Source organism: Ovis canadensis, chromosome 2 (genome assembly GCF_042477335.2).
Source record: "Ovis canadensis isolate MfBH-ARS-UI-01 breed Bighorn chromosome 2, ARS-UI_OviCan_v2, whole genome shotgun sequence".
Classification (NCBI taxonomy): Eukaryota; Metazoa; Chordata; class Mammalia; order Artiodactyla; family Bovidae; genus Ovis; species Ovis canadensis.
In genome coordinates, this window is record NC_091246.1 from 155,292,289 (window position 1) to 155,312,339 (window position 20,051).

The 20,051-nt window shown below is 37.4% G+C and overlaps 1 protein-coding gene and 1 long non-coding RNA gene across 2 annotated transcripts in view; one reads left to right on the forward strand and one right to left on the reverse strand.

The window, feature by feature from the left end:
• LY75 (lymphocyte antigen 75) overlaps positions 1 to 20,051 on the forward strand; it is a 119,909-nt gene that overhangs the window by 96,872 nt on the left and 2,986 nt on the right. Inside the window, exons 35-38 of the mRNA XM_069577406.1 lie at positions 8,142 to 8,252; positions 15,903 to 16,019; positions 16,748 to 16,921; positions 19,142 to 19,168. Of these exons, the coding sequence (XP_069433507.1) occupies positions 8,142 to 8,252; positions 15,903 to 16,019; positions 16,748 to 16,921; positions 19,142 to 19,168 (429 nt within the window). The remainder of the gene's footprint in view (positions 1 to 8,141; positions 8,253 to 15,902; positions 16,020 to 16,747; positions 16,922 to 19,141; positions 19,169 to 20,051) is intronic.
• Positions 1,567 to 19,416, reverse strand: LOC138433925 (uncharacterized). Its single transcript, XR_011254524.1, has 3 exons — positions 16,041 to 19,416; positions 6,056 to 6,207; positions 1,567 to 3,076 (listed from the first exon to the last, which is right to left on the reverse strand). It is a non-coding gene; the product is annotated as an uncharacterized lncRNA (long non-coding RNA).

A 20,051-nucleotide genomic window follows, 5' to 3' on the forward strand; every position in this document is an offset into this window, starting at 1 on the left:
CCCAGTTGCCCATGCATGCAGTTATTTGTAGTCTCTTATAGTGTCTTTGTTTTCTGTGGCTCGAGGAGACATTTGTCCAGGTGCAAGCACTGTAGCAAAGGGTCTCAGGTCCCAGCCTGTCTCAAAACTGTCTTTGGAAAGTTTTGTCTTTTTTGTTTTGGTTTAATAAGTCCAGTAAGGTTACATAGACTTTTTAAGAGCTGAAGAAGTGCATGTTGAATAAATTAATGCTGTGAATTTATCAATTTCTCTCAGGAGGTTTTAAGGATTAAATTAGAAGGTGCATGAGTTTTGGCATTAGGTACAGACTGTGTGGTCTTGATTGAATTGCCCAACTCATTGCATTTCAGTTAAAATGGAGATTATGACCATAGGGTGATCATGGGCATTCAGGGAGTATGCCATGTCTAGCACCTATTCGAGGCATTGTGAATCTTGGTTTCCCTTTGTTCTCTTCATATGAAATGAAGGGTAATTATTGCAATTAGATAACATCATGAGTGCAACTTTATGTGGGTTGATGTGTATGGTAACTGAGCACATTCCCATGCATGTTGATAACACAGAGCTGAAAACCTGTGTCCATGTTTTATCATACTTCACCAATTTATCTAGACAAGATCAGGAATAATATTTTGCTTAGAACTAAGTAAAAAGAGCTTTTGAAAGTTATTGTGGAATTTGCCGAATGGCAAGATCTTAACAGGAAAGGTCCTATGGTGTTGCAGAAAATATAAATGTAATATTGAAATGGAAATTATTGTTCTCTGTTATTTTGGATTTTATTAGAATAAATGATCTTATGTTTTACTTAGCTATTATCTTGAAAAATCACAATGAACAAAACATTCTTTAGATACGTGCGTTAGGTGCCATGGCATCCCTTTTAAAAAGTTCTTCTGGAACACCACATTTTGTATGTAGTAAATGATCAGTGGAGATTCCCTGTGGCACAGAGGGTAAAGCGTCTGCCTGCAATGCAGGACACCTGGGTTCGTATATGTTTCTTGGGTCAGTGATTTCCCGTGGGGAGCGTTAATATAAGAGAATGTAAGCATGTTAGAGTAAATCCCATTCTGATGGTGGTTACACGGATCAGAATCTAGGTTACTAATTTTGAATTGCCATAGCCTGCAATACTCTGCCTCCTTCCCTGATGTCACCTCTTACCACCCTTCCTGCCATTCACTCTGTTTATCCACACTGACCTCTGCGGGACTCAGCCACCTTCTGACTCTTCTGCCCAGACCACCCTCTTCTTGCCCATTCCTTGGCAGGGACCCTTCCACGTCCTTCGGATCTCTATTCACATGTCCTCTCCCCAGGCCTTTCCTGAACACCCCACCTTCTCTATAACATCCCTGTGTTTTCTCTTCAGAGCACTCATTTCTCTTGGAATGAATCTTGTCTTCTTGCTTGTCGCTCCCCTCACCAAGGAAGCTCTGTAACAGCAGAAAATTCACTGTATTGTGGATTTTTGTTTTGTTTTGAAATGTGTCTCTATGCTGTATTCTAACTTATAATAAAAGGACAAAAAATTTAGATGAATGGCGGCGGGTCATGGGATTGCAATTTCTTTCAAATTATTTTTATTTTTGCCCTTGAGCTCATCTCATAATTGAATTCAAAGCATTAAGTCACTTTAATCTATTGATTTGACTTATTCTGACCATTGTGGATAGTACAGTGATGTTTCAGCAAATATTATTTTAGATTGTAAAATTTGAAATGTTAAAAGTGTTTATTTTTCTTCCAATGAAAAAGTTATAATTAGGTATTATTTCAGGACTTCTTTCATTGAGAAGCTTTTAAAAGCTTAGGTGTTGAAAGCTTTTTAACACTTAGGTGTTGAAAATCAGTTTTGCAACAAGGTTATCATCCACAATTTTTTTCTGATACATATCAAGTATTTAAGATTATTTTAGATTTTGAGGGCAGATCTTCAGGTTGCATCAATAAGAAAATGGACCAGTAAAGCCCAATGAGAAAGGTGCAGAGAAACACTGCCACCCTCATTCTATGACTAAAAGTCTTGACAGCTTTTCTGAGAAAGGATTTGAAGGGAGAAGATGGGGGTTGACATCTTGGAAGCTAGGTTGGGTGACATTGAGAGGGGACGGAGTGTCAGAGTGGCTGAATTTCCTTAGGGTTTAGAGAGATCTTCAGCCCAGGCCTTCCAGGTTATCCAGGGGCCTGGTATACTGTATCGTCCTCCATACATAATAAACATAATAACCAGTGCCTGTTTCTCCCTCTGCCACAGTTGCCCTTGTAGAAGGTAAGTGACTGACCTGTATCTTAATGGGAGAAGGACAAAGGTCTTATTGATAAGGAAAAAAAAAATACAATCTTGCCTTTCCATTGTTAACATTCAGAACATGTGTGTCCCAAGGATCACTTCCTCTTCTGCTGTGCCTGGTTCTTTAAAAAAATTAATTACAAGGGAACAGAGAGTTCTATTAGAACTCGCTGGCAATGCAAAATATTCCTGTAGATATACCATCTTATTCATTTAGCACATGATAATTTTAAGCAGAGGATCTATTTGGAAACTTACTGGAGTTAAGTATAAGCTTTTAAAAGTTTCATCAGGTTCCTAAATCTCTGTAAACACAGTAAACCAATAGAATTATAAAATTATACAATCCATAAAGAGTCCTTTCAGTTCAGTTCAGTTTAGTTGCTCAGTCATGTCCGACTTTTTGTGACCCCATGGACTGCAGCATGCCAGGCTTCCCTGTCCATCACCAACTCCTGGAGCTTGCTCAAACTCATGTCCATAGAGTCGGTGATGCCATCCAACCATCTCATCCTCTGTCGTCCCCTTCTCCTCCTGCCTTCAATCTTTCCCAGCATCAGGGTCTTTTCCAATGAGTCAGTTCTTCACATCAGGTGGCCAAAATATTGGAGTTTCAGCTTCAGCATCAGTCCTTCCAAGGAATATTCAGGACTGATTTCTTCTAGGATTAACTGGTTTGATCTCCTTGTAGTCCAAGGGATTCTCAAGAGTCTTCTCCAACACCACAGTTCAAAAGCATCAAAGAGTCCTTTAGGTGCAACGTATCTTTCAGGACAACTGTGAAAAAGCAAGAGTAACAGAGAAGCACATTGGAGAAAGCATTGTGAGCAGGATATTTTTTTCTTTTGAGCAAAGTATGTTTATTGAAGTATATTTTCTAGAAAATATTACAGGTTCTGTAACTGAAAACTTATGCCAGTATTCTGGAAGGCAGGTTTTTCATTGTAACAGGATTATAGAAAAGACACTTAGTATTGAAAATGTAACCTTTCTTTTTTTCTATTTTTGAGTAATAATTGTCAAAGATTATAACTGTACAGTATTAAGAAGTATAGAACAAAACACAATTAGTTTAGCTTTTCTCTATGTGTGAACCTCAGTTCTGTCATAGGAGGTATCAGCCTCTATGTGAAAATTCTTCTTAGAGTAAAAATATTTTTGAGTAGTGCTTAAATCTTGTTTCTGGGGCACAGACTCTGGTAGCATGAGAAGAGGGGTTCAGCGCTGAATTAACTGGAGTTACTGTTAATGCTGAAATAAGTCTGAGGAGAACGCTGTTGGAAGTTTAAAGGATATGAATTTAACTATTTGTTTTTTACTTTTTCTGCCTGTAGCTTTTTGTTTTTATTTGTGTGTGTTTTTTTAATCTTATCACATATTGTTTATTTAATTATTCAACAAGGGTCTTTGTCAAGTATCATTATCACAATAATACTCCCATCTCAGAGGCCTATGAGACCTAGATAAGCATTTGGCTTTTTTTTTTTCTTTTTCAGCTCCTTCAGGTCTCTTTTTTATATGTCACCTTTATGATGATCAGCACACGTGAATATGTGTTTGTCTTCAAAGGGTAATACAGCCCCCTTTCCAAGAAGATAGGCTACTGTGGTTCTTGCGCCTAGGGCCTTGACTTGTGCCATATTATGCTCACCATCCAAGCCATGATTAATCAAAATAAGGGTAGTTTCCTAAATCAAAGACTGACTACTCTTAAGCTCGGTAGCAATCCAAGAGGGTACCTGGTATAAGAACACTAGGAGGTCTGTTTGACTGCTAGGAGATTATCCTCAGATTTCTTATTATCCCGTGTATCCTTGCAGAACGTCTCTATCATTTGGGGTAACCAAAACAAATCTTTAGTCTTTATAACCGGAAAGGCCTCTCACATGGTGTATAGTGTAAAGTCCTGTAGAAGTTCAGAGGGGTCAGAGTTTAAGGAAGGTGAAGGTGGGATGCCTCACAGAGAATTGACACGTGAGCTGCCACTGAACAAAAGAATACAGTTTAGTCTACAGATGAGGTGGAAATCAGAGTTCATTGTAACCATAAAGCCTAAGAACTACTGGGTTGGCCAAAAAGTTTGTTCAGCTTTTTCAGTAAGATCATGTGGGAAAAACTGAGTCAACTTTTTGGCCAACCCAATACAAGTGTACAAAGAAACAATTTATAAATTTCACTTCACTTGTTGTTAATTATATATTATATACTTAATAGACATGCTTTATTCCATTTAAACAATATTTCAAAAATTATTTTTATATTCTTGAGTTATTTATCATCATTACAAAATCCTATGTGTAGCTTTGACTAGAAATAATACACAAGAGCATTTCTCAGCCCATGGTCCAAGAATTTTCGGTGATATGTGAGGTGTTTCAAGTGGCATTAAATGTGGTAATGGAGTTTGTTTCTATTTCCATTTTTTAAAATTCTGTAAGACTAAAGGAAAAGCAACAAAGGGAACCAGAAGAAAACAGGGGAAGAAATATATGAAAGTCAAAGTTTGCAATTCAGAGTAATATGCCCTCCTGACTTTCAATCTGAGTTTCATTCTGGAAATGACTGCTTTTTTTATTTTTCTCTATCGTGTCTTAATACAGAAAACATGTGATGGCAGGAGTGTGGGGTGGGAGGGACCTGCCTAGGTAACCCTTTCAACGAATATGTGACTCCTCTCATTGTGGTTTTTATGGTGGTCTCTCTACCTGGGATTTCTTCATCTTTCTCCTTTTCCACATGGTAAAGTTATCCTGTGAATTGCAGCTCAAATATTACCTCCTTTTTGAAATGTTTCCTTACTCTTTTTTTGTCTGTGTGTGTGCTTACTCAGCCACATCTGTCTCTTTGTGACCCCATGAACTGTAGCCTGCCAAGCTCCTTTGTCCATGGGGTTTCCCACGCAAGAATAGTGGAGTGGATTGCCATTCCCTTCTCCAGGGGATCTCACCGAACCGGGGTCTCCTGCATTGCAGGCAGATTCTTAACCATCTAAGCCACCACGGGAGCAAGTTACTTTTTTCTTCTATAGTCTCATAACTTTAACCTCTCATACCTCTGATATGTATATGTGTCTGACTCTCCTAGCAGCCTAAACACTTTAAGTGTAGGACTCATTCCCCTTCAATCAGAGGTCCCCAACCTCCAGGATCTAATGCCTGATGATCTGAGAGGTGGAGCTGATTTAATAATAATAGAAATAAGATGCACAATAAATATAATGCGCTTGAGTCATCCTGAAACCATCCCCCCGCCCCCCATTCCCATTCCCCTCACCGCCACCCCCACCCCAGTCTGCCCCAATCTGTGGAAAAATTGTTTTCCACAAAACCAGTCCCTGGTGTCCAAAGGCTGGGGACCACTGTCTTAAATCCTTTCATCCTTACTCCTTGGTGCTAACTGTTGTCTCTGACACGTGGGAGTTGCTCAGCCAATGATTGTTTGATGGGTGATAGTAGTGACAGCTATCAATAACTTGCTCAGAAGTGTGAAAGAGGGGATTCTGCTTCTGACTCTGGTGAAGTGGGACTCCACTAAGACTCCCCCCAAAAACAACTGGAAAATCTAGATGAAATTCTGTAATAATGGTATTTGCAGGCATCAGAGAGCTGTTTAGGCAGCTTATTGACGTGAGCCCACTATCCTGTGTATTACTTTTCCCTTTAGAAGAATTGTCCACATTTTAAGGAGCTAAGAAGAGAGCAGAGTTTTTGGCATTCTCATGGTATTAATGAGACAAAAATTTGAGTTTTTACTTACCAAAGAGGAGGGACGCTAGCTAATCTCCAGGCTTCACTTGGAATCCATGGATATCGGGCCTCACAGAGATTTTAACAGCTCCCTCAGGTGGAATCAACCCTTGATTGTATTTAAATAATCTTCAGTATGCCAGCTGCGTGCCAGGATCCTTTCTAGGGGAGAATGACATCATCTCGAGCCTCTGCAATTTTTTTATTTTAAATATCAAATACCAGATACTGTGAAATTTTTCCTGCACAGTATCTGGTATTTGATATTTTAAAAAGAAAACAAAAACTACCAGGCATAACAAGAAACAGGCCAAAGCTGGGAAAATAAATAAAAACAGCCCAATAGATAATCCAGAAATTAGAGTTTTCAAAAATGAACTTTAAAATAGCTGTAATAATTTCGAGAATATTTATAAGGTTGAGAATTTCACCAGAGAGTCAGAATCTATAAAAGTACAAACAAATGGAAGTTGTGTAACTGAAAAATAGCTGACATTATGAACTCAGTAGTTAGGTTTGACAGCAGATTTGTTACAAACTGAAGTAGACTGTATATGTGTGTGTGCTTAGTCGCTCAGAGAAGGCAGTAGCACCCCACTCCAGTGCTCCTGCCTGGAAAATCCCATGGACGGAGGAGCCTGGTGGGCTGCAGTCCACGGGGTCCCTAAGAGTCGGACGCGACTGAGCAACTTCACTTTCATTTTCATGCACTGGAGAAGGAAATGGCAACCCACTCACTGTTCTTGCCTGGAGAATCCCAGGGACGGGCGAGCCTGGTGGGCTGCCGTCTATGGGGTCGCACAGAGTTGGACACGACTGAAGCGACTTAGCAGCAGCAGCTTATTCGCTAAGTTGTGTCTGACTCTTGTGACCCCATGGGCTGTAGCCTGCCAGGTTCCTCTGTCCATGGGGGTTCCCAGGCAAAAACAGTGAGTGGGGTGCCATTTCCTTCTCCAGGGATCTTCCCAACCCAGCGATCGAACCCGGGTCTCCTGCATCTTGTGCATCACAGGCAGATTCTTCACCACTGAGCCACTGGGAAAGCCCAGAGAGTAGGTTAGGACACCATAAAAACGAGATTAGGATAGGGAGTGCCAAAGGCATTAAAATAGGAAGGAACAAAGTGAACATATTGAACATGTGAAATTAACATATATGTATTTTGAGTCCCAGAAATGGAGGAGAAAGAGAGTGGAAAAGCATCATTGAAAGTGATGATGATGGCCGAGGGCTTTGCGAAAGTGAGCAATGAAAATGAAGCCATAGATTCAACAGTTGTGTTGCATTCTTAGCAGGATTCAAAAAAATACTAGCGATACCACTGTCAAACTACTAAAAATCAAAGACAAAGAAAAGCTTGAAAGCAGCTACCAAAGAACAGCCATCAGACTGACATTTGATTTCTCAACAGGACTGATAGAAGCCAAAACAGTAAAATTACGTCTTCAATGAAAAATAAGCTTCTTGTCAAGAATTTTTTACTTTCAAAAATATCTAAGTGGGAAGAAAATATAAAGACATTTACAGAAAATCACAAAAGGAGGGAATTTGTAGTCGATCTACCCTTAAAGAAACACTAACGGGGTTTATTCAGGCAGACAGAAAATTATTCAAATAAGTAATTCAAATATACAAGAATGAAGAGCAACAGAGAACGTAAGTATGTGTTTAAATGAACATGCAAAATAGTAATAGAACAATAGCACAAAGAGAGGGAAGTTAAACTATTGTAAGATCCTAGGAAACAGTAAAAGTACTAATTTATTTTCAGTACTAATAAATCAAGATTGCATGGTGTAATTTTCAGGGTACCCACTATAGGAAAAAATTAAAGAATATATAATTAATAAGCTAAAAGAAAAATAGAATATAAAATCGTCTAATAATCCAACAAGGGAAGAAAAAGAACATAAATTAAGTAGGACAGATAGAAAACAGTGAAGTGGTAGATATAAACCCAAAGGTGTCGATAACTATATTAAATGTTCATGGAAATAGCCACTTTTTTCTATGATAATTTAATATCTCATATCTTTAGCTGTTCATGAAATTCTCATTTTCAAGTTATTTAACAGTGTTTCTCTTTTTCTACATAGACTGCCCTTCATCCACCTGGGTTCAGTTCCAAGACAGTTGTTACATTTTTCTTCAAGAAGCCATCAAAGTTGAAAGCATAGAGGATGTCAGAAATCAGTGTACTAATCATGGTAAGGAGTTTATTCTATTTTTTTTTTTTTTCACAGATCAGTAAAGAATGTTCAGTGATTTCTTTAAAAAAATGGTTTGTTGTGTCTTACTTTTTTACCTTTGGTCCTTGTAACAACTTTTATTCTATAATATGCAAGACAGGCAGTGGAATGGGGGTGAACTCTTGAGTTGGAAGTCAGCTGCTAGAGAACGCTGCTCAAAGCGGAGTGACAAGAGCAGTGTGTATTTGGTGTGAATACTCTGTGTCAGGCACTGTTCTTAAGCACTTAATACACTTTCACTGGTTTTAATTATTACAGCAAACCTATCAGGAAGTTTATTATTTGCCTTCTTTTATCAAGAGAATAAAACTAGTTCAATAATTTGTTCAAGGTTGAATAGGAAACAATTGGCAGAGCCAAGATTCATACCAGGGATTGTCTGATTTTAGGAACTGTGTTAATCACTCTGTCTTTCTGCCCTGAAAGTACTGTTTCAGGCATGCAGTGTGGGCAGAAGTCAGATCACATGGTATTGTGACACGTGGTGTGGAAGAATCTGTCGTCGTTCAGTCGCTAAGTTGTGTCCCACTCTTTTGTGACCCAATTTCATTCTCCAGGGGATCTTCCCGACCCGGGGATAGAACCTGAGTCTCCTTCATTGGCAGGGGGATTCTGTATACTGTTAAATAAAAATGAGAAAAAGGCTGTTTGCTACATGATTTGCTCAGTATTCTCTGGGAAATATAATTTCACATTGTGAAATATTTTAAATAAAAATGTCATTTTTTAAAAAGCTGTGCTTGAGTGTTCTTTATATATTTGGCTCTTTGGCCTAAAGTGCATCCTTGTTGAGCCTCTAATTGTGATACTTGTCAGCTCAAACTAAAACTATGGTGTCAATTAACATCTTTTTCAACTGAGATACCTATGATGGTGACATGAGAGTCCTTGATTATTTAAAAGTGCTTTTTATTATTGTGTGAGATCTAAAAATCTTTTGATTATTTCACTAAATTTTCTCTTAAGCATATTCATAACACCAGCATTTAAAAGTACCCTTTACCAGGAGTTCCCCAGCAGTCCAGTGTTTAAGACTCTGTGCTCCCAATGCAGGAGACAGAGGTTCAACCCCTGGTCAGGGAACTAAGATCCCACATACTGCAGGCCATGGCCAAAAAAAAAATTAAAATGCCCTTTACCTAAAAAACAATTCTGACAACCCACCAATATAACATTTTGGAACAATATCAAATTGCTTTAGGGTACTTTAATTAATATCATATTCATTTATTATAGAAGGAATAAATATAAGCAAAGGAGTTTTAAATCCTAAGACATGCCAATACCACTCAATACATATTTATTGTTTTTCTTAGGAATAAATGTAGGCATAGCAGTTTTAAATCCTATGAAGTGCCATGGAACGCTCAATACATATTTATCATTCTTCTTACTTGCTAAATGGTGTTGAACATTGGCTCTTTGAAGACAAGACATTTCCAACATGCCAGTTTGGTTTTACTCCAAGGAAATGGAATAATAGGAATTTTGCTGGTCTTACAAGATTTTTTAAGTGATGTTTTCTCCCACAACTATTTTCTGTCTCTTTTTAAAAAGCTATATTGGATATACTTAGACAAAAACACAGATTTCAAGAAACAGATTATGTTGGAGGCTCAGAGCCAAGACAAGATGTGTTCTATACTCCTGTTAGTTTGTATGAACCATCATTAGATTGCATTGTCCAGCTTTGATACTTACATTCAACAGTTACGCAACCACATTCACTCCAGAGGCATAGCTTTTACTTGCTGACTGACTTCCTCTGCAGGCAACTAAACGTAGTTAATTGTTTTTGCTAGTTTTCTTTAGTAAATGAAGCAAAAGGAAATTGAAAACACCCAGCAACTTTGAGGCCTGATTTTTGATGACTTATTTTGAAGTCCGTTAACTATTTGTTCAAAGCAAAGTAGTCATTTAGGGATTTTAAATTGTTGGATACAAATTTGCTTATACAGTTGATTTTATGTCTAAATAAAAATGTCTTTATCCCAGTTAAAAATTTATAAATTCTGTTTGTCTTACTTATGTGAATTTTTAAATTTCTTATACATTTTTGATAGTCATTTATTTGATAAATCCTCTATATTTGCTTCCACTATGGAAATACCCATTTTATTGATAAATCAGGAAATTGGCTAAAATTAATACTACCATTACTTTTTTTGCCTAGGGTAGTGTTTAGAACAGTAGGTGGTTTGTAACTGTAGGTAAACATGAATTCAGTGTTTGCTATATATGAAGAAGGAAAAGAAGAATACAAGGATATTTACATTTAGATTTATGAAGTCTTCACATATTGTAGGACTATACCAAGTCCTATCTTAAACCTATATTTAGGGGTATAGAAACTAAGTGGCTTGTTATTTTTTGGACTGCTGAGAGCTATATTTAGAAATAGGCCCAGTGCTCTGAGCTAATTTAGTTGATGTTACTTTTATTATACTTATTTGGGGTACTGTTATCATTCATATAGGAAAATAACTGTGACAGCCTAAAATTTTTCTTATTTTGCAACATTTACTCTTTTTTACATTTACCTTTGATTTAGCTATTTTCTTTATAATAGAACCAATAAGTATTTTCAGTCTTTCCTTTTTGTGATTTGTGTATAAGCTATGTTACTAGCCATTAAAAGAATGAAAGACCCAAATTACATCTCAGTAGGTAGCATTACTGGTTATGCATTTTAAAAAAATTCTCTTTTTGCATTCTTTAGGGACTTATGCTGTCATTCGTTAAAGAAAATAAGTGTGTCTTTTTTGCCTGACATAGTAATTTAAGTTTGTGCAGTATTTCCTTAAATTGCACTGTTAAAAAATCATTCACGTTCCATTGGCTGACACAGGTCAGAGAAAAGAATGAAAATCTCATCTCTGAACACTTAGGCCTAAACTATAACCTAGTTAAATATTTCTCTTGAGAATTTTTTCTAAAATGGCACTTTGGTTACATTTCCTAAATCAGTACAAGTAAATTTGGTACTAGTAGGGTAAAACCAATTAAAAGTGTACGTGACATTTACCACAGGAGGTGATAACAGCTAGAATTGATTAAAAAAAAAAAATCCTAGAATTTTTAACAATGGAGCTGTGACTGAGAAAGAAAACCTTGCTAAATTCCAGCTTTGGACTAAAGCACTGAGTATTTTAAAGATCAGTCTTATTTTTTCTTTTCTTTTAAAAATTCTTTCCTAATTACACAAATGTACAGTCCCTATATAGAAAAACATAAGCAAATATTTTAAAAATAAAAGAAAATTACCCTAAATTGTACCATCCTGACTGAACACACACAAGGAAATGTAATGACTGTTAACATTTTGCTAAGTATCCTTCTAGATTTCCAAACCCCTAGGCAGATATATTTTAGTAAATGTTTGATACATACATATATCTATGTGCTAACTCACTTCAGTCGTGTCCAACTCTTTGTGACACTATGGACTGTAGCCTGCCAGGCTTCTCTGTCCATGGGGTTCTCTAGGCTGGAGTGGGCTACCATTTTCTACTCCAGGTCATTTTCCTGACCCAGGGATCAAACCTGCATCTCTAACATCTCTTGCATTGGCAGGCAAATTCTTTACCACTAGCACCAGCTGGGAAGCCTATGTTGTGACCCCATGGACTACAGCATGCCAGGCTTCCCTGTCCTTCACTATCTCCCAGAGCTTGCTCAAACTCATGTCCATTGAGCTGATGGTGCCACCCAACCATCTCATCCTCTGTCGCCTCCTTCTCCTCCTTCCTTCAATCTTTGCCAGCATCAGGGTCTTTTCCAATGAGTCAACTTTTTGTAACAGGTGGCTAAAATATTGGAGCTTCAGTTTCAGCGTCAGTCCTTCCAATGAATATTCAGGGTTGATTTCCTTTAGGATAGACTGATTTGATATCCTTGCTGTCCATGGGACTCTCAAGAGTCTTCTCCAGCACCATACTTTGAAAGCATCAGTTCTTTGATGCTCAGCCTTCTTTATGGTCCCATTCTCACATCATACATGACTACTATAATACACATTCCATATGTGTGTATGTACATATGCACATATATGTCTCTCTCTCTATATATATATGTAGAGGGATTATATTAAGCAAACTGTTCCATAATCTATATTTCACTTAAAAATGTTTCCATAGCAGTAAATATAGAATGTATATTTCCTAATAATTGCACGATACTTCTCTATATGGATATGCCATTGTTCAGTTGCTCAGTCATGTCTGACTCTTTGTGACCCCACGGATTGCAGCACACCAGACTTCCCTGTCCTTCACCATCTCCTGGGGCTTGCTAAAACTCATGTCCATTGAGTCAGTGATGCCATCCAACCATCTCATCCTCTGGCGTTCCCTTCTCCTGCCTTCAATCTTTCCCAGCATCAGGGTCTTTTCCAGTGAGTCAGCTCTTCACATCAGATGGCCTAAGTATTGGAGCTGCAGCTTCAGCATCAGTCCTTCTAATGAACATTCAGGATTGATTTCCTTTAGGACTGACTAGTTTAATCTCCTTGCTGTCCAAGTGTCTCTCAAGAGTCTCTCCAACACCACAGTTCCAAAGCATCAATTCTTCAGATATGCCATTATTGATTTAATTCTCTAATATTGGTTATTTCCAATCTTCTAGTGTCATAAATGTGATGAACATTAACCACTGTGCCTATCTGAGCAGAACCAGTGATTGTCTTAGCATAAATTGTTCAGGATTGCTGGGTCAAAGATGTATACTTTTATGTAGGGCTTTATGTAGCCCTATACTTTATGTAGACCTTTTATGTAGGCCTTCTTGCAAAATTGTATCCAAAAAGGTTTTGAACTAATTTTTCTCCAACTATCCATTTATGAGTTCCTATCTTTCTGCACTCTAAGTCAGTACTGTTTAATCGACACTTCTGAAACTGCTTATTTTAATTTTCACTCTTTTACTAGTGAAATTGCATATTCAGACATTCATTGTGGTATATTTCCCTTTGTGAGGATGAATTTTTTTTAAGTACAGTCAATGTACAATATTAAGCAAGTTTTAATTCCATTTTAGTTACTATAAAATATTAGCTATATCCAATGTTGTACAGTATGTCCTTGTAGCTTTATACATAATAGTACCTCTTAATCCCTACCCCTATATTGCCCGTGACCCTTTCCTTCTCCCTACTGTCAACCACTAGTTTTGTTCTCTATATTTGTGTCTATTGCCTTTTAAATAGTCTGAGACAATGTTTTTCCCCTTTTTTATTCTTAATAAAGCTAGTCTGCCTAGTTTGTGATTTTCTTCTTTAACATAATATGGTATGTTTGGGGAGAGATTTTAAGTCCTATAATTTTCTTTTTCTTATAGTTACATTTACTTTTTAAGCTTCATTTAAAAGATGTAAAAGTAATCATCTGATATACATTTCTCTTACCACATCATGAGCTAAAAGCACTTTCTTATCTCCAGTTATCTGTTAATTACCAAAAAATTATGAATTTTGATAGTCATCATAAATAGCCAAGTTTCCTATAATTCTCAGTGGCAACATCAGTGCCACCTGGGAACTGGTTTGGAATGTAAATTCTCAGGCTCCATGTTCCTCCAACTAGATCAGAAACTCTGGTGTAGGACCTAACACTTCTAACAAGCCCTCTGTAGGTGATTCTGAAAATGAAAGTGTTAGTTGCTCAGTCATGTCCGACTTTGCCACTCCATTGACTGCAGCCTGCCCTGCTCCTCTGTGCGTGGAATTCTCCAAGTAAGAATACTGGAGTGGGTTGCCATTCCCTTCTCCAGGGGATCTTCCTGACCCAAGGATCAAATCCACGTCTCTTGCCTTGCACACAGATTCTTTACCAGGGAAGCCCCCTAGGTGATTCTGGTGCACACTATAGTTGTGCTTCTGATAGTTTAGTTGGTAAAGAACCTGCCTGCAATGTGGGAGACCCCGGTTCGATCCCTGGGTTGGGAAGATCCCTTGGAGAAGGGAAAGGCTACCCACTCCAGTATTCTGACCAGAGTCCATGGGGTCCCAAAGAGATGGATGCAACTGAGTTACTTTCACTTTTATAGTTGGAGAGCCACTGATCCAAGACAGCATTCTGAAGTTTTCAGGAGTCTTTTTTTAAGTCAGGATAATTTGGGAAGAATTTAATAGTAGAAAAGTGAAAGTGAAGTCGCTCAGTCGTGTCCAACTCTTTGCGACCCCAAGGACTGTAGCCTACAGTAGGGAAGCCCAAGAAAAGAAACCCAATAGTAGAAAAGACTTCCTTCTCTATGTAGTATTTGAATTAGTAGTATCCAAAGCTTCCACGATAACTTTAAAAATGTATAGATCAATGACTTCTCCTTGGAAAATTAAGAAAATTTAAACTTGTAAAATTACTGAGACTGGAAAGTCATGTTTCTTAGGAACATTTTGATGCTAATTGCTCACTTAGCTGAGTATAGCTGAAAGGATGTATATTCCCCCAAGTTAGATGTACCTTCCCCACTAGATTTCTGGTTGCTATAAGCTTTGATGTCTTTCATGATTTTCACTTACAAAAAATCATACAATATCATGAGAGAAACTAAATCCACTAGTGTTTTCTAAGTAGTATCCAATTAAGACAGTGGAAAGTTTTTTTTAATTTGTAAGAGCATCTTTCTTGGGTTAAGAAATGATTAAATATATCTGGGAAAAAGTGAAGTGCTCATTTTATAGTGTATGTAGAATGTAGATTAAAACAATAATAAAATATGAGACATTTATATATATATATATATATATATATGACTGCTGCTCTTGAACCAGGTGAGAGTCTCCCAGGAAAAATCAGCTATCCATTGAGAACAAGAAACAAGGACCTCCTCTATCACTTTCCCTAAGCAGGAGTTTTCTAAGGATGACCACAGCAGAAAATATAGGAAGGGGTAGGCTTCAGGCAGCAGGCACATAGTGGTCAGTTAAGTGAGGCAGGTCAGTAACTGCCTGTTACTTGAACTTCATTAGGTCTTGGGACTTTTCAGCTCTCTTCAGTAGTGTCAGAACTGCTGCTCCCTATAAATGTGAATTGAGGGCAGGAGGGGCCATGAAGACTAGAGAAAGGGATAGTAAAAAGTTGAGAGTTGCAGGAAATATGTTTTCCCGCTTAAGCCTTCCCCTGATTTTCCGTTTCCATGTTGAGATTACTAACCCTAGGTGAATGAAATAAAAGGTATGATTCAGTTTATCATATTATCATTTTACTTTTCTCATGAGTCGATTGTTTTTTCAGGAATGTGCATCACATTTCCAAGCTAATTTTTTTTTTTTTAAGGGTGTAAGAGTATATGTGGGGCTTGTCAGATGGCTCAGTGGTAAAGAATCCGCCTGCAATGCAGGAGACAGGAGACGTGGGTTCAATCCCTGGGTTGAGAATATCCCCTGAAGAAGGAAATGGCAACTCACTTCCAGTTTTCTTGCCTCAAAAATTCCACAGACAGAGAAGCCTGGTAGGCTAGTCCATGGGGTTGCAAAAGGTTGGAGACGACTTAGCGACCAAATGACAATAACAAAAGTATATGTGGTATAGTAATGTATAATCTGTATATGCTTCATGTGACTTTCATTGATTTGGAGAACATGCTGACTTCCTCTCCCTAAAATAATTTCAGGAGCAGACATGATAAGCATACATAATGAAGAAGAAAATGCTTTTATACTGGATACTTTGAAAAAGCAATGGAAAGACCCAGCTGATATCTTATTAGGCATGTTTTTTGACACAGATGGTAAGTGATATTTACACTTACGTTCTCTCTTAATGTTAGTAATAACTTTTAGATGCTTCATGTCTCTAGTTCAAGTTGGTATTTCCTGCAGCTTCCAGGTACTGTATTTTCAGTATGCGCTCATGTACCACAGCTTTTCACTGAACAGCTCGATGTGTGTCCCATATGAGAGCTAAAGTTGATTCTTTCATCTGGATTAAAATATGATTCTAGACTCTATTTCTGTAATATGGTAGAGTAATATTGGTAGTATTAACAACAGGATAGAAAACTATCAAGGTAATATTATAGAAATGTATTTATTGTCACTACTGAAAATAAAAAGTATATATTTTCAAAATCAAATGCAATTACTAAGGTTACCATTAATATTCTACCTATTACTTCTCCATGAAAATTGTTTAATAAAAAATGGGATCTTCTTCAGAACCTTCTTGAACTAGAATCTCTGGTCTGTGTATAGGATATATTCTTCCAATTTAAGTCCTACAATCAAAAGTTTAGGTCAAACATACCTTAGTAACTTCCCACCTTTAAATCTAGACCCAAGAAATCCCTGGTGGTCCAGTGGTTAGGACTCCACGCTTTCAATGCTGAGCTCCTGGGCTCAATCCCCTGGTCAGGGAATGGAGATCCCACAATCCATAATCAAAAAATAAAAATAAAGCTAGACCCTTTGCTTTAACATTTTATACTGTCATAATGTTAAAATATTCCTTAACTGACAGATGCCAGTTTCAAGTGGTTTGATAACTCAAATATGACATTTAATAAGTGGTCAGACCAAGAAGATGGCGAGGAGCTAGTTGACACCTGTGCCTTTTTGCACACCAAGACAGGTGATTGGAAAAAAGGAAATTGTGAAGTTTCTTCTGTGGAAGGAACCCTTTGTAAAGCAACTAGTAAGTATAACTGAAGGCCTTTTTCCATTCTAAGGGTGGGGAAAGCAGGGCTCGTTTTTAAATAACTTTTGAGTTGTGTGCCTCAATAAATAGAGGAAGTAAGATTTCAGATGATGATTAGGTTGGTTTGCACCCAAGACTTGGAAGGCAAACATGTAATCCTATTACATTAGAGGTAGGACCAGACCATGTGAATCAGGCATTCTCTCTGCTTATTCTTAGAGCTAGTTAGAAGTCAAAATTTTCTTATGCTGTTCAAAGGAATTATCATAGCTTCTTTGATGTGATTTGATTAAACAGTGTTAAGTGGTGAAGAATAATGGTTAATTCCAAAATTCTAGTTAGTTTACAAAGAATTTTGATTCAGTACAAGGACTTCCTTGATTAGGCAAAGAAAAATTATATCATAGTTTATAATTCTGGACTAAAACGTAAGTTTTCTTCTTATGCATCACAATGCTATCTAATGAACAGAATTATCCGGTCCCACAATATTTTCATATTATTGTTAAACATTAGATGATTTTGTTTCTAAATAGAATTGTTTTCTCATTAAAGGCATTTAAATTTCAAAATATGATTTTAGGATGCTTGAAGCAAGACAAGACAGCCATTTCCCCACATTGCATCCTTAATATTCCCCCTTCTACTCGAACTGCAAACCAAAACTATACATCTGCCTCTGATTATTTCCTTTCTTTAAATCTGGAATCCCATACAATTTTAACTTGCCTCAGCAGGGTTTTTGACTAATTAGTCACATTTTTATGGTCCTAGCATTCAACTTCCAGAGTTTGTTGGGATTTTTAGAATGTTGGTTCTTTTCATATACTGTGCCTCAGGTCAGTTCAGTTCAGTCACGCAGCTGTGTCCAACTCTTTGCGACCCTATGGACTGCAGCACGCCAGGCCTCCCTGTCCATCACCAACTCCCAGAATCCACCCCAACCCATGTCCATTGAGCCGGTGATGCCATCCAACCATCTCATCCTCTGTTGTCCCCATCTCCTCCTGCCCTCAATCTTTCCCAGCATCAGGGTCTTTTCAAATGAGTCAGCTGTTCACATCAGGTGGCCAGAATATTGGAGTTTCAGCTTCAGCATCAGTCCTTCTGATGAACCCCCAGGACTGCTCTCCTTTAGGATGGACTGGTTGGATCTCCTTGCAATCCAAGGGACTCTCAAGAGTCTTCTCCAACACCACAGTTCAAAATCATCATTCTTCTATGCTCAGCTTTATAGTCCAACTCTCACATCCATACATGACCACTGGAAAAACCATAGCCTTGACTAGACTGACCTTTGTTGACAAAGTAATGTCTCTGCTTTTGAATATGCTGTCTAGGTTGGTCATAACTTTCCTTCCAAGGAGTAAGCGTCTTTTAATTTCATGGCTGCAATCACTGCAGTGATTTTGGAGCCCCAAAAAATAGTCTGGAAAAACCACAGCCTTGTCTAGACAGACCTTTGTTGACAAATTAAATGTCTTTTTAATATGCTGTCTAGGTTGGTCATGACTTTCCTTCCAAGAAGTAAGCATCTTTTAATTTCATGGCTGCAATCACCATCTGCAGTGATTTTGGAGCCCCCAAAAATAAAGTCAGCCACTGTCTCCCCATTTATTTTCCATGAAGTGATGGGACTGGATGCTATGATCTTCGTTTTCTGAATGTTGAGCTTTATTTAAGCCAACTTTTTCACTCCTCTTGCACTTTCAGTAAGAGGCTCTTTAGTTGTTCTTCACTTTCTGCCATAAGGGTGGTGTCATCTGCATATCTGAGGTTATTGATATTTCTTCAGGCAATCTTGAATTCCAGCTTGTGCTTCATCCAGCCCAGTATTTCATTATATAAGCCACAGCTTTAAATAAACTTCAAAACATCATAAACAGCAAACCTGTATGAGGTAAGGTCACAGGTGTATTCTTTACTTATGTTTGCACTTTCCAACCCAAGTCATCTTGTTTCCCTCACTTCATCACATTGTCTTTTTCTTGAGTTTCCTTACTGTTTTCCCACTTTTTGAACTAATGCATTTTTAGTCCTCTACATCTTTTTTTAACTAAGTTCAAAACAGATTAATACAGACACACTGCCAAACAATATAAAGAATATTAATTCTAAGCTAGTAAAAGGTTTGTTTTAAATTACTTTTAGAGTATTTAAAATCAATCTTAGAATAAGGCATATTTAAATTAATGATGATTTCCTTTTGTATTCCAGTCCCATATGAAAAGAAATATTTATCAGGTAAGTATGGTCTTTTGTTAAATTTTTCCCACATGTAAGAATACATTAAGATTCTAGCATATTAAAGTACTGAATAGTATTAAAGACCTCTTTAAATATTAACTATGTAACAATGTAAAGTATAACTTTTATAAGGTAGAAAGGTCTCTTAGCTTAATAATAAGACTTTAAAAATGTACCTGCAAGTTATGTATGAATATTTTTGAAAACAATAACATCTCCTCATTGATGCTTCCCATTAAATTATCATATGATCCAGCAATCCATTATGTCCCCCCAAGATGTGAAAGCGGGACTTGAACAGATATTTAAACCACCATGTTTATAGCAGCATTATTCTCAGTAGCCAGGAAGGTGGAACCAGATCAAGTGTTCATTGACAGATTTGGGTAAGCAAAACACGGTATGGAATACTATTCAGCCTTAAAAAGGCAACTCTACAATATGTATGAACCTGGAGGACACTAAGCTAAGTGAAATAAGGCCCGTCACAAAAGGACACTGTGTAACTCTAATTATATTAAATAACCAGAGTAGTCAACTTCAGAGACAGAAGGTGGAATGGCAGTTACCAGGGGCTAGGGAGAGTGGGGATGGGGAGTTGATGTTTAGGTTTGCAAGATGAAGTTCTCTGGATGTATGGTGGTGACACAGCACAACAGTGTGAAGGCACTGAATGCTACTGAACCGTACACTGAAAAACGGATAAGATGGTAAATTTTGTTTTGCATATTTTACCACAATTTTAAAAGTTTTAAATTAAAGAGGAGTGTAAACACATTATTTAGAAAGGTAATTAAGGGTAATAGTAATAGGGAATAGTATGGTATTTTCATTACATACCTTGTAGAAATACAAATTTTAAACTACGTACATATATAGT